This window comes from Myotis myotis, unplaced genomic scaffold (genome assembly GCF_014108235.1).
Source record: "Myotis myotis isolate mMyoMyo1 unplaced genomic scaffold, mMyoMyo1.p scaffold_m19_p_20, whole genome shotgun sequence".
NCBI lineage: Eukaryota > Metazoa > Chordata > Mammalia > Chiroptera > Vespertilionidae > Myotis > Myotis myotis.
Window position 1 is genome coordinate 15306305 of NW_023416325.1, and position 12517 is coordinate 15318821.

The 12517-nt window shown below is 43.7% G+C and overlaps 1 protein-coding gene across 22 annotated transcripts in view; it reads right to left on the reverse strand.

Moving 5' to 3' along the window:
* Positions 1-1065, reverse strand: part of ANAPC7 (anaphase promoting complex subunit 7) — a 71882-nt gene extending 70817 nt beyond the window's left edge. For 12 of the 22 annotated variants that reach the window (XR_004974784.1, XR_004974783.1, XR_004974782.1 and 9 more), the window contains exon 1: positions 845-1065. Coding sequence is in view for 3 of the 22 variants with exons in the window: in XM_036353462.1 (XP_036209355.1) it covers positions 845-1044 (200 nt within the window). In the remaining 19 variants the exon portion in view is untranslated. The remainder of the gene's footprint in view (positions 1-844) is intronic. The other 10 variants (XR_004974786.1, XR_004974788.1, XR_004974787.1 and 7 more) reach the window with 5 other exon arrangements.
* Between the last annotated feature and the right edge of the window lie 11452 nt (positions 1066-12517).

Consider the following 12517-nt stretch of genomic DNA (forward strand, 5'->3'; position numbering starts at 1 on the left):
GGGTGAAGGAACAACTGAGGAGCTGAGAATTCTTGGGAAGGGATACTGTGCTGAAACCTGTGCGAGGAGGCGGGTCTACGGGAAGAACTCCGAGCAGAAAGACAAATGCAAAAGCCCTGAGCTGAGGACGTGTTCAGTGTCGGAAAAAACAGGCGGGGAGGGAGGCGGGAGCGCAGAGAGCCGGGGCCGTGAGAGGGCGCTGGGGAGGGGGTGTCTGGCCTCGCTGGCCCCGGGAAGGACCTTAAAATGAAGACATTGAAGCCCTCAAGGCTGCAGAGAGCCCTGCGCCTCTGCCGTCGTTAAGACTCAATACCGGGCAGCTCTGACCACAGAAAAGGGGCCCCTCCCTCCTCCCGGGGTGTCTCCATTCCCAGGGGTTTGCCGGGGCGAGGAAGCGAGCCCTGCTCACACCCTCCGGGGGGAAAGCCCGTCCCAAACGCGGGCCGACGGTACGAAAGCAGGAGACGCGGGGCCTCTGCGCTTCGCCGAAGGAGAAAACGTTCTTCGGGAAGGAGCTGGGAAGAGAGGAACCCGCCCGGCGACGTGACAGTCGCCGTGCCCGGCAGCAGGTACCTCAGGAAACCCCTACGCCCTCAACTTTCCCGGGCACCCTCGCCAGGGTCGCCCTCAGAGCCCCCGCCTGGCATTTCTGGAAGCCGCCGCCGCCGCCGACACTCGACACGTTCCCCGCAGGGAGTTCGTCCCAGTGACCGCCGCCGGCGCTCCTCAGTCGGCCCCGCGCGAGGAGGCCCTCCTTCCCGCAGTCCCGAGGCCCCCTCAGCCCCCGCTCCCCAACGGGCGCCGCTTTCTCCTCAGCCCCCGGCCGCTCCCCGCCTCCACTCACGGGTTGTTATTACTCATTGTAAGTAACAAGCTGCTGAGGAGCCGCACGTTGGAGTGCAGCCCCGCGGCCGCCATGTCTCGCACGTGGTCTATCACATTCATCCTGCCCGGCAAGGCCGCGGGGAGCGGTGGCTGCGGCACGAAAAGCCGGTAGGAGATCCTTAGGGAAGACCCCAAAATGGCGGTCGCGGCTGGGTCCATCGGGTCCACCAGTGGCACCGCCCCCAGGAAAATAGGCAACTACTGAAGTTGCCTGAATAAATACCTCGGTTTCTTCCCCGCCCCCTTTCAGGTGGAATGATTTGGGTTTCGGTTTGCTTTGTTTTAGCGAAAGCCGCGTCATTATGCTAAGTTGCACCCTTTAGTGGGGACTTACAGTGCGCTGGGGATAAAAGGCACCTGAGTGTAGTAAATACATGCTCAATTGAAATGAATTCGGGAGGAATTTGTGTGTCTCAGAAATTCATAATAATGTCTAAACATTTATGATAAATAAACATTAATATCGTAGGTTATGTGTGATCCTTAACAGCTGTATTTAAATATTTTAATCAGGCGCCAGGGACAGTCCTAACTGCTGTGAGTAACGCAGGCGCACCGGGCTGAGGGCACCACGCCCCCTCCTCTGGACAGTTAAGCGGACCTGCGGGGGCCGGGCTTCACTTGGGTGGAGAAGGGCTTGCTTTTGGCCAATGAAATGAATCACTAGTTCAGAGTGAATCAAGGCGAGGTTGAGCTTTAGCCATCCTAATATGTGTTGTTTTAATTTGCAATTCCCTGGTCCACCTGTGTAGCTGCCTTCTTTGGTGAGGTTTCTGTTGAGAGCCTTTTCTGGTCTTTCAATCGGATTATGGTCTTACCTATTGAGTTTTAAGGGTTCTTTGTATATTTTGGGTAACAGTGTTTGTCTGATTTATCAGCTTCGTGTTTTGCAAATATTTTCCACCAGTCTGTGACTTGTCATTCTCTTGGCCACCCCTCACTTTTACAAAACAAACAAACAAAAAAACCTACTTTCAGTAATAATCCTGAAATGACTAATAATGGCCTGGGAAAAATCAGACAGTGAAATATTATTTTATTAAACTTCATCGAAATAATGATGCCAGTACAATTTTAATGAAAAATAAAACTGATATTACAATACAAAAAGATAATGCATTAATATTTTTAATTATATTAATGTATTTAAGAAAGACTTTTATCCTACATATTGGATTAGCAAGAAAAATTGCCGAATCCGGTTTGGCTCAGTGGGTAGAGCGTTGGCCTGTGGATTGAAGGGTCCCAGGTTCGATTCTGGTCAAGGGCCTGTACCTGGGTTTCGGGCACATCCCTAGTAGGAGATGTGCAGGAGGCAGCTGATCGATGTTTCTCTCTCATCGATGTTTCTGACTCTCTATCTCTCTCCCTTCCTCTCCATAAAAAATCAATAAAATATATTTTTTAAAAAAGAAAATAATATAGTTTCTGGCTTTGGTCCTTAAATTTTGCAAGTTTGCCAATAACTGTTAAAACTGATTGTCTTTGCATATTAATGTTCAATTAGCACTACAGACAGATTTGTCATATAGAAATGGAAGGAACTTAAATGCACTGAAAGAAGCCAAAGTAAAAGACTACATACTGTAAGATTCTAACTATATGACATCCTGGAAAAGATGAAACAGTAAAAAGGTCAGTGGTTGCCAGGTGTTAGGGAGGAGGAAGGACTAGATGGAACACAGGTGATTTTTATGGCAGTGAAATTATCTGATACTATAATGGTGGACACATGTCCTTCATTATATGTTTGTCAAAACTCATAGAATGTACAACATAAATTGTGGACTTAAGCAGGTTTATAGAGAAAAAATAAAGAGACAAAGGAGAATCTACCTTCTCCGGAATTTTTTTTTACAATCCTCTTTAAAATCAATTGCCTCCAAGTAGAATGGATTCCAAGGTTAAATTCCCTTAATATAATGTAAGTCAGATCATACTGACTTGAATGTTATTCAAAGGACAGATAGCGATACATGTATAGCAACTCAAGACACACAGATATAGCCGGGGGACAAGGCTTCCTTTTTCTCATGGAATCATCTTCTGAAATGATAACTTTGGAACTGGAGCGGACATTAGAAATTATCTCACATTCATTCTTCCTTTCCTGGGCGAAGAAATGAGGCCTGTGATTGACGAGTAGACAGCTGGCTGTGGACCTTTAGGTTAGCCACTTTAACAGATGCGAAATGACGTGGACACCGGATACCTTGGGGTACTGAATCAGATACTTTAAAGCAGCGGTTCTCAACCTGTGGGTCGAGACCCCTTTGGCGGTCGAACGACCCTTTCACAGAGGTCGCCTAAGACAGGGGTGGGGTTCTTAAACTGGACCAGAGGGCCGGAACAAAAGCATGGATGGAGTGTTTGTGTGAACTAATATAAATTCAAAGTAAACATCATTACATAAAAGGGTACGGTCTTTTTTTAAATAGTTTTATTCATTTCAAACGGGGCGGATCCAGCCTGCGGGCCGTAGTTTGCCCACGGCTGGCCTAAAACCATCCTGCATATCAGGATGTAAAATATATTTACATTACAATTCATAACAGTAGCAACATTACAGTTATGAAGTAACAACGAAAATAATTTTATGGTTGGGTCACAACATGAGGAGCTATATTTAAAGAGCCAGAAGGTTGAGAACCACTGCAAAGGAACAATTTATTAATGTAAATTTTCTGCTCCACTTAAGTTCATTTCTGAACGCCCAGCAGCCTCCTAAGAATGAAAATCTTTCCCAGCTGCATTAGACATTTTTCTTAGATCTGTCTTTTGTACCAAGGGGAAAAACACAACACTTGTAAATTACTCTAAGGGAAACATTACTTAACATCTCTTAAGTGTCTTCTGGCAGTGATAGCCTTCCTTTCAGTGGAAAGGAACTTCAGAACAAAGAATTTGCCAGAACAACTGGAGAAAATACATACGGCCATCTTTCCAAGTGATTTTCCCTCTCTGCAGTAAAATGTATTCTGGAGTTCTAAGTCCTGACATTTTGTTTATGAGATGGTCAGACAACTAAGGCGATGGCAACTAACTCATTCAACCACAAATGCAAAACCAAGAGGGCTTGCCCCAGTCAGAGGTCAACTGCCATAAAATAAAGTTTTCTGGAGACTTTAATACTAGTAACAACACGAAGAAATTCCTTTCTCCGAGTCCCAGGTTTTACTGATCAACCTCTTATTCTGATTAACTTCTTAGATTGATTCTTCGCTGATTCTTCCCTCCCATTTATCTACCCTCCAAAACATCTGATGCATTGTAACTAATGCAAACTTATAAAAATCCTGATTTTATCTTCTTGCCTCTCCGCTTGAAAATCTAAATGTTGCCCAGCCAGCGTGGCTCAGTGGTTGAGCGTTGACCTATGAACCAGGAGGTCACGGTTCAATTCCCAGTCAGGGAGCATACTAGGGGTGCGGGCTCGATACCAGTGTGGGGTGTGCAGGAGGCAGCTGATCAATGGTTTTCTCATCATTGATGTTTCTATCTCCCTCTCTCTTCCTTTGTGAAATAAATAAAAATATTTTTTTAAAGAAAATTTAAGTCAGTGAACATTTACTAGGTATTTACATTTACTGTCTTGGCTTTCAAAATCTTCATTCATTCAATATATACTTGAGTGCCTACTGTATGCAGGCACAGGGGCTACAATGATGCATTGCCCAATTTAAATGGCAATAAGACAGCCAGATAGTGATTCAGGAAAAAGTCTTACAGGGTCTTGAGATACAATGGCAAATGATTTCTTTAAAACACCGCGAGAAGCAGGAACTGGAACAGATACTTGTACACCAAAGTTCATTACAATATTATTCACGATGGCCAAAAGGCAAAAACAGCCCATGAACAGATGAAGGGATAAACAAAATGTGGTATGTCCTACAATGGAATATTATTCAGCCATCAAAAGGAATGAAGTTCTGATACATGTTACAACATGAATGAACACTTAAAACATTAAGTTAAGTGAAAGAAGCCAGTCACAAGAGGACAAATAATGGTATGATTCTCCTTATATGAAGTATCTAGAAATCCAGAGACAGAAAGTAGATTAGAGGTTCCCAGGGGCTGGGGGAGGAGGAACGGGGAGATACTCTTAGGGTACAGTTTCTGTTTGGGGTGATGAAAAAATTTTAGAATTAGATAATGGTGATGGTTGCACACCATAATTCTAATTAATGCCACTAGATTGTACACTTAAGATAGTTAAAATGAAATTCATTATAAAAATAATGTAGTAGCCGAAACTGGTTTGGCTCAGTGGATAGAGCGTCGGCCTGCTGACTGAAAGGTCCCAGGTTCGATTCCGGTCAAGGGCATGTAGCTGGGTTGCAGGCACATCCCCAGTAGGAGATGTGCAGGAGGCGGCTGATCGATGTTTCTGTCTCATCGATGTTTCTAACTCTCTATCTCTCTCCCTTCCTCTCTGTAAAAAATCAATAAAATATATTTTTAAAAAAAATAATAATGTAGTAGGCTAAAAAATCAAATTGTACACTTTAAATGTGTATGGTATGTGAATTGTATCTCAGGAAAACTTTTTTTAAAAGCACTTGACAGTCAAGTACAGAAACTGTGCAATGAGCAGGAAAAGTGATGTTTGCTCAGGCAAACAGTTCTCATAGTGGTGGGTAAAAGCAGAGTTGTGTCTGAGTGTGGACAATCTATCAAGTCCTTTGGATTGCCAATAAAATAGTTTTTTTAAAAAATATATATTTTACTGATTTTTTACAGAGAGGAAGGGAGAGGGATAGAGAGTTAGAAACATCAATGAGAGAGAAACATCGATCAGCTGCCTCCTGCACACCCCCTACTGGGGATGTGCCCGCAACCAAGGTACATGCCCTTGACCGGAATCGAACCTGGGACTGTTCAGTCCCCAGGCCGACACTCAATCCAGTGAGCCAAACTGGCTAGGGCCAATAAAATAGTTTTAAATTCTTAGCCTGACCCTTACTCTCAAAAATTATGGGGCATTAAGTACCTCTTGCGAGGGCAGCTTCTTCCCCACCAGATTCCTTGCCCTAAGGTTTCCTTCATGCCAGGCTTGATCATAGCCCAATTTACCCCTTGCCCATGTAGCCTGCCTAATTTGGCTCACTTGTTCGGATGAGCTCAGAGTGTCATCTTCCCTAAATCTTCCCCAACTGACTTCAGCAATCACAGCCTGCCCTTTCTCTGGGCTTCTCCAGGGCTGGGCAGTCATGTCCATCTTTCCATGTTTCTTGGTTTCTGTCTTGATGTATATACTTCTCATCAGATGGGAAAGTTCCGCACAGCAGAGTTCACATGTACATTTCTTGAACATCCTTTCAACAGCTGGCACAGCACAAGGAACAATACAACCTCCTGATCTTGTTGCCTGAATGTGTAACTACAAATATCCATGTAGCAAAGTGACCATCTTATAATGGCTGAGAGGGCCAGCCCCTAAATTCAGAAGGACTTGGCTTTAGTTGCCATTTCTGCCAGCTTCCAGGTGTGTGATATTAATTATATTATAGCAAGTGATATCGCACACCAGCTTCCTTCACCTAGAAAAGGGGAAAAGTACTTAGATCTGCCACAAAGGCTCTTACAAGGGTTAAATAGAATTAAGACTGCAAAGTGTTTAGTACAACTGCCAGATCAAACCTATAAATCAGAGCTGCAGTGTTAAAGCAAAGTGGAAAATCATGATGGATGTTTTATCTCAAAATCAACACAGAACAGATGCGGCCCTAACATTACACTCTCCTAATGGAATGGTCTTCCAAACTTCTATAAACAAAATGAAGGGGAAACAAACCAAATGGCTTTTCGTGTAATAGTCCTTCCTTTTCTGGACACAGCTCCAAACTTTTTATGAAAGTTTTCAGTACTGGTAATTGCAGAGAAAAGGAAAATGCAGAATAAAACAGTTCTCATCAATCTTGTTTGAGTATTTCCCTGGACTGTAATCTTTCAACACATGACAGTAATGAGTGGCATACTAAAATGATAAATATAAACAGGATGCTTTAAGAAAAATGAACAAGGAACAAGGTGACTCTGGTCCTCAGCCTGTTATTAGCTAATAATTTTTTTTCCTAAAATGTTACTTTCTATCTTTTGTAAAAAACATTTTCCCCCTGGTTATGAAGATCACATATATCTTACTGAATGATAGTACATATGACTCAGAACAGTCTTTGTTCCTGCCCTAAGAAAATCACTGTTACCAGTTTGATGCATAAGCTCCCAGTATTCCCTGGAGTACATACAATTAATTAAGTAAACAAGGATGGAATCATATTGAAAGTCCTCAACTTTTTTTTATAAGGCATCTTTCCATGACAGGACAGATAGAGCTCCTTATTTTTTTATAACGGCTTTTATGGATGTACCATAACTTATTTATCCAATTCTCTATTAAAAAATGACTAAATTAGCCGAAACCGGTTTGCTCAGTGGATAGAGCGTCGGCCTGCGGACTGAAGGGTCCCGGGTTCGATTCCGGTCAAGGGCATGTACCTGGGTTGCGGGCACATACCCAGTGGGAGATGTGCAGGAGAGGAGGCAGCTGATCGATGTTTCTCTCTCATCGATGTTTCTAACTTTCTATCTCTCTCCCTTCCTCTCTGTGAAAAATCAATAAAATATATTTTTTAAAAAATGACTAAATTATTTCCAGGTGTGTGTGTGTTTCAGTATTCAACAATGCTTGAACTGGAGTTGCTGGATCAAAGAGAATGAGCATTTTAAAATGTTACAAAATTAGAAAAAAAAAAGAAAAACCCTAAAACAAATCAAAATAAGTCTTATGATTATTACTAAATTGCCTTCCCTAAAAGGTCGTACCTTGTGCCCTGGCTGATGTGGCTCAGTTGGTTGGATGTCATCCCGTGTATGAAGGGTTGTGGTTTTGTTCCCAGTCAGGGCACATGCCCGGGTTGCGGCTCATTCCCCGGTAGAGGGCATGCAGGAGGCAGCAAATAAATGTTTCTCTCTCTCTCTTTCTTCTTCTCTAACAATCAATTTAAAACATCTTAAAAAGAAAAAAAAAACAGAATTAATAAATGAGTGTGGTAGTTTTGAGCCAAATATTAGATTTTTTAAAAAAGTTATACTTTTTAGCCGAAACCGGTTTGGCTCAGTGGATAGAGCATCGGCCTGCGGACTGAAAGGTCCCAGGTTCGATTCCGGTCAAGGGCATGTACCTGGGTTGCGGGCACATCCCCGGTGGGAGATGTGCAGGAGGCGGCTGGTCGATGTTTCTCTCTCATCGATGTTTCTGACTCTCTATCTCTCTCTCTTCCTCTCTGTAAAAAATCAATAAAATATATTAAAAAAAAAGTTATACTTTAAAAAAAATGTTTTTATTGATTTCAAAGAGGGAGAGGGACTGAAATATCAATGATGACAGAGAATTATTGATCAGCTGCCTCCTGAACACCCCCTACTGGGGATCGAGCCTGCAACTCAGCATGTGCCCTTGATCAGAATCAAACCCAGGACCCTTCAGTCCGCAGGCCAATGCTCTATCCACTGAGCCAAACCAGCTAGGGCTGTAACAGTCTTCTTTTAATGTCAGCATTACATGTTGATTAAAGCTGTTCTTTTAAATCCATTGTTATACTTCTTGCATAACTTATTCTAAATCCTTTGGAAACTGTCCTCTCAAGTGCATTAAAAAACAAAACACCTACATTATGCAGCACCAAGGAGAAATATTCTAGGAGCCAGGCTTTTGGCTTAGTGTCCATGCTCCCCCTGCTGGCACTAATAGGACATGCACCACAGAGAGTTGATTTCTATCACAAAGGTTCCACAATTAAAAACATGTTTTTCAGGAACAAACCTTTATTCTTTATGGATCACGGTGGCAGCTTTCTTTCGTCCTTTCTGACATATCTGAGAGTCTGTAACAGAAGTTCCAACCCAAACCGCCAGAATTTGATTTTAGATAATAATCTACACTAATAAGAGTGATGTAAATTGGTATCACTCCACTACGCCCACCAGCCAATCAGGATGAGTATGCAAATTAACCCAACAAAGATGGCAGTCAATTTGCATGCAGGCATGAAGCGAAGACTGAAGGCTCCGGCCGGAGTGAAGACTGACCGCAGCGGAGAAGCCAAACCTTGCTGCGGCTGCAGCAGAGAAGCCTTGAGGCTTGGCTTTTCCGCTGCGGCTGGACCAAAGGCCTGGGTCCCGGGTGCCCGAGGAAAACTGGTGCCGGCAGCCAGGGAAAGGAAGGCCTATTGCGCAAATCTTTGTGCAATGGGCTTCTAGTCTATATATATAAAACCCTAAGCGACCGGTTAACCATTCACTATGATGCACACTGTCCAGCAGGGGGCAGACACTCAACGCAGGAGCTGCCCCCTGGTGGTCAGTGTGCTCCCATAGCAGGAGTCCGCCAGCTGACCAACCAGCGCCAGATGCCGGGCTTACGTCTGGCAAGCACAGCTGTGTTGGCTGGAGCCTCTCCTGCAAACACTTCCCCTGTGTGCCCCTCCCCCATCTGGACTGGGACCAGCATCAGGACTGACTGGGCGTGAGCCCACGGCTGCTTCTTGGTCATGGGCGCCCCGATATTGCCATAGGATGGGCGCATGGAGACTGCAGCGGAGCAGCAGCGAGCCTACCAAGCAGCGGTGGTGGCAGGCACAGCAGGGCCAGGATGAGTGGGAGGAGCATGGCGCCCGGCCTGAGCTCGGGCTCCTCCCTGGCCGCCTGCCACTTCGCGTACTACTACGTCCCTCAGGGGATGTTGGATTGCTGGTTTTGGCCCGATCCCTGCAGGCCAAGCCAAGGGACCCCACCAGTGCACAAATCAGTGCACCGGGCCTCTAGTCTATATATATAAAAGGCTAAGTGACTGACCGTCCATCCTTCTGTCCGACCAACCGACCAGCTGGTACATATGACGCACACTGGCAATTTAAAAATAAATGTTGCCGAAACCGGTTTGGCTCAGTGGATAGAGCGTCGGCCTGCGGACTGAAGGGTCCCAGGTTCGATTCCGGTCAGGGGCATGTACCTGGGTTGCGGGCACATCCCCAGTGGGAGATGTGCGGGAGGCGGCTGATCGATGTTTCTCTCCCATCGATGTTTCTAACTCTCTCTCTCCCTTCCTCTCTGTAAAAAATCAATAAAATACATTTAAAAAAAAATAAAATAAAAAATAAATGTTGACTGGCGCATGCGTGATATATATAAAGCTCTCGCTGGCGCCAATCACACGTGTGTTTCGATCTGTCATTGTCGATCGTGAATTTGGTTGTTTTGTTGACATTCTGAAGCTGAAAGAAAGTGGCGGCAACGACAGAATATGTCTGAAGACCAAGTATTGGTATAACGTACCTTTGAAGCCGAAAGAAGCCAGCATCGTTGACAATAGGGAAATGACGAATAGCGATATTAAAATATTTCTTCTAATTAATTTCCTTTCAATGTGCACAAATCTGTGCACTGGGCCACTAGTTTAAATTATAAAAACCCACCACTTTTGATTTCAAGATTGTCTTGCTTGTATCTAAAGTATGTTTTGACATTCCCAAACTGTATGTAAAACATGGTACTTAGTTCATAATTCAGATTTTCAGTGAACAGATGCTCAAGAGCAGTGGTCGCCAACCGGTGGTCGGTGAGGTCCGAAAGGTTGGCGACTGCTGCTCAAGAGTATTTAACTCATACATTAAAACTACGTATTAACCCATAAAGCCAAAATGGCAATACTCTAGTTGGCTGAGCATCAGGGTAAACTCTAGTTTTAATACAACTTTAAACTTTGCTCTGATCCTATAGTGCTTCCCTTTGTCCTTCGTAGCACAACACAGATAATCAGAGTCATAGAGGCTCAATTAAAATCTTCCTTTGTAGCTGGAAGCCAAGGAGACACAAGTGCAAGTTTTTGGGCTCTCAGCTAGTGTACCCCTTCTTCCTGCCAAGCCCAGGGATGCAGGAGCGTCTAGACAAGCGGTTCCCAACCTGTGGGTCGCGATCCCTTTGGTGGTCAAACGACCCTTTCACAGGGGTCGCCTAAGACCATCCTGCATATCAGATATTTCCATTACGATTCATAACAGTAGCAACATTACAGTTATGAAGTAGCAACGAAAATAATTTTATGGTTGGGTCATAACATGAGGAACTGTATTTAAAGGACCAGAAGGTTGAGAACCACTGGTCTAGACACGATGAGGATGAGAGCCAAATGCAAAGGAGGGTGAAGCAGGAAAATAGGAGGTGCCTATTACGGGTCCCCGATGGCACCCTTATATGACTGCCCTGAACATGCAGGGACTACTTCCAGATTCAAAAGAAAAACAAAACCTCTAAGGCACCCTGTGTTTGTGGCCAAACACTATCTTAATATTGATCCTGAAACAACTGCCTTTTTTTTTTTTAATCCTCACCCAAGGATATTTTTTCCATTGATTTTTAGAGAGAGTGGAAGGGAGAGAAGTGGGGGAAGGGGTGGAAGAGACACATCAATGTTGAGAAAGACACATCCATTGGCTGCCTCCTGACCGGGCTGGGGATCAAACCTGCAACAGAGGAACGTGCCCTTGACCAGACTTGACCCTTTGGTCCTGGGGATGGTGCTCTAACTGCTGAGCCAAACCAGCCAGGGCACAACAGCCTCTTAAAATAAAAGGCAAACACATAAAGGTGTGATAAATATAGCAGTCAGTAACTTTATGTCCAAAGGACTCAAGGCACTTCCTGAAATATCTCATTTATAACTTTAACATACCAGGAAATACGTGGTTTCATATGTTTTTGGAAGAACCCACATAATAGCTACTTCTGTCAGCCAAATAATGAAAACTTCATAAATGCTAAAAATCTGCCAGCTATAAAAGTGAATGTCACATAAGGATGGATAAGAGAGTCCAGAAATAAACACATACATTTATAGTTAACTGATTTTTGACAAGGGGGCCAAGATAATTTAAAAGGGAAATAGTCTTTCCAACAAATGGTGCTGGGACAAGTGGGTAGCCACATGCAAAAGAATAAAGCTGGACTCCTACTTACATCATACTAGAAGCCCGATGCACAAAATTTGTGCAAGAGCAGGCCTTCCTTCCCCTGGCTGCTGGCAGCAGCTTCCCTCTGGCTGCCGGGAGGCACTCGGGACCCGGCTTCCCTCACAGCCCTGGCTTCGTCCGGAAGGACGTCCAGTCTAATTAGCATATTACGCTTTTATTATTATAGATATGAAAATTAACTCAAAATAGGTCAGAGACCTAAATATAAGAACTAAAAGTATAAAATGCTTATAAAATATGCATAAATCAACACTTTGGATTAGGCATGGTTTCTTAGATATGACACCAAAAACACAAGTGGCCGAAGAAAAAATAAACAAATGGGACTTCACCAAAATTAAAAACATCTGTACTTCAAAGGACATAATCAAGAAAGAGAAAAACCAGAACAGTATGGGAAAACATTTCTGCAAACATATCTGACAAGGGTCTAGTATAATTCAAGTTAAAAATGGGCAAAGGATTTGAATAAACATTTCTCAAAAAAAGATATACAAATGGCCGATATCCACATGAAAACATGGTCAACATTAGTCACTAGGGAAATACAAATAAAAACTATAATGAGATACTGCTTCAAACCCACTAGGATGTTA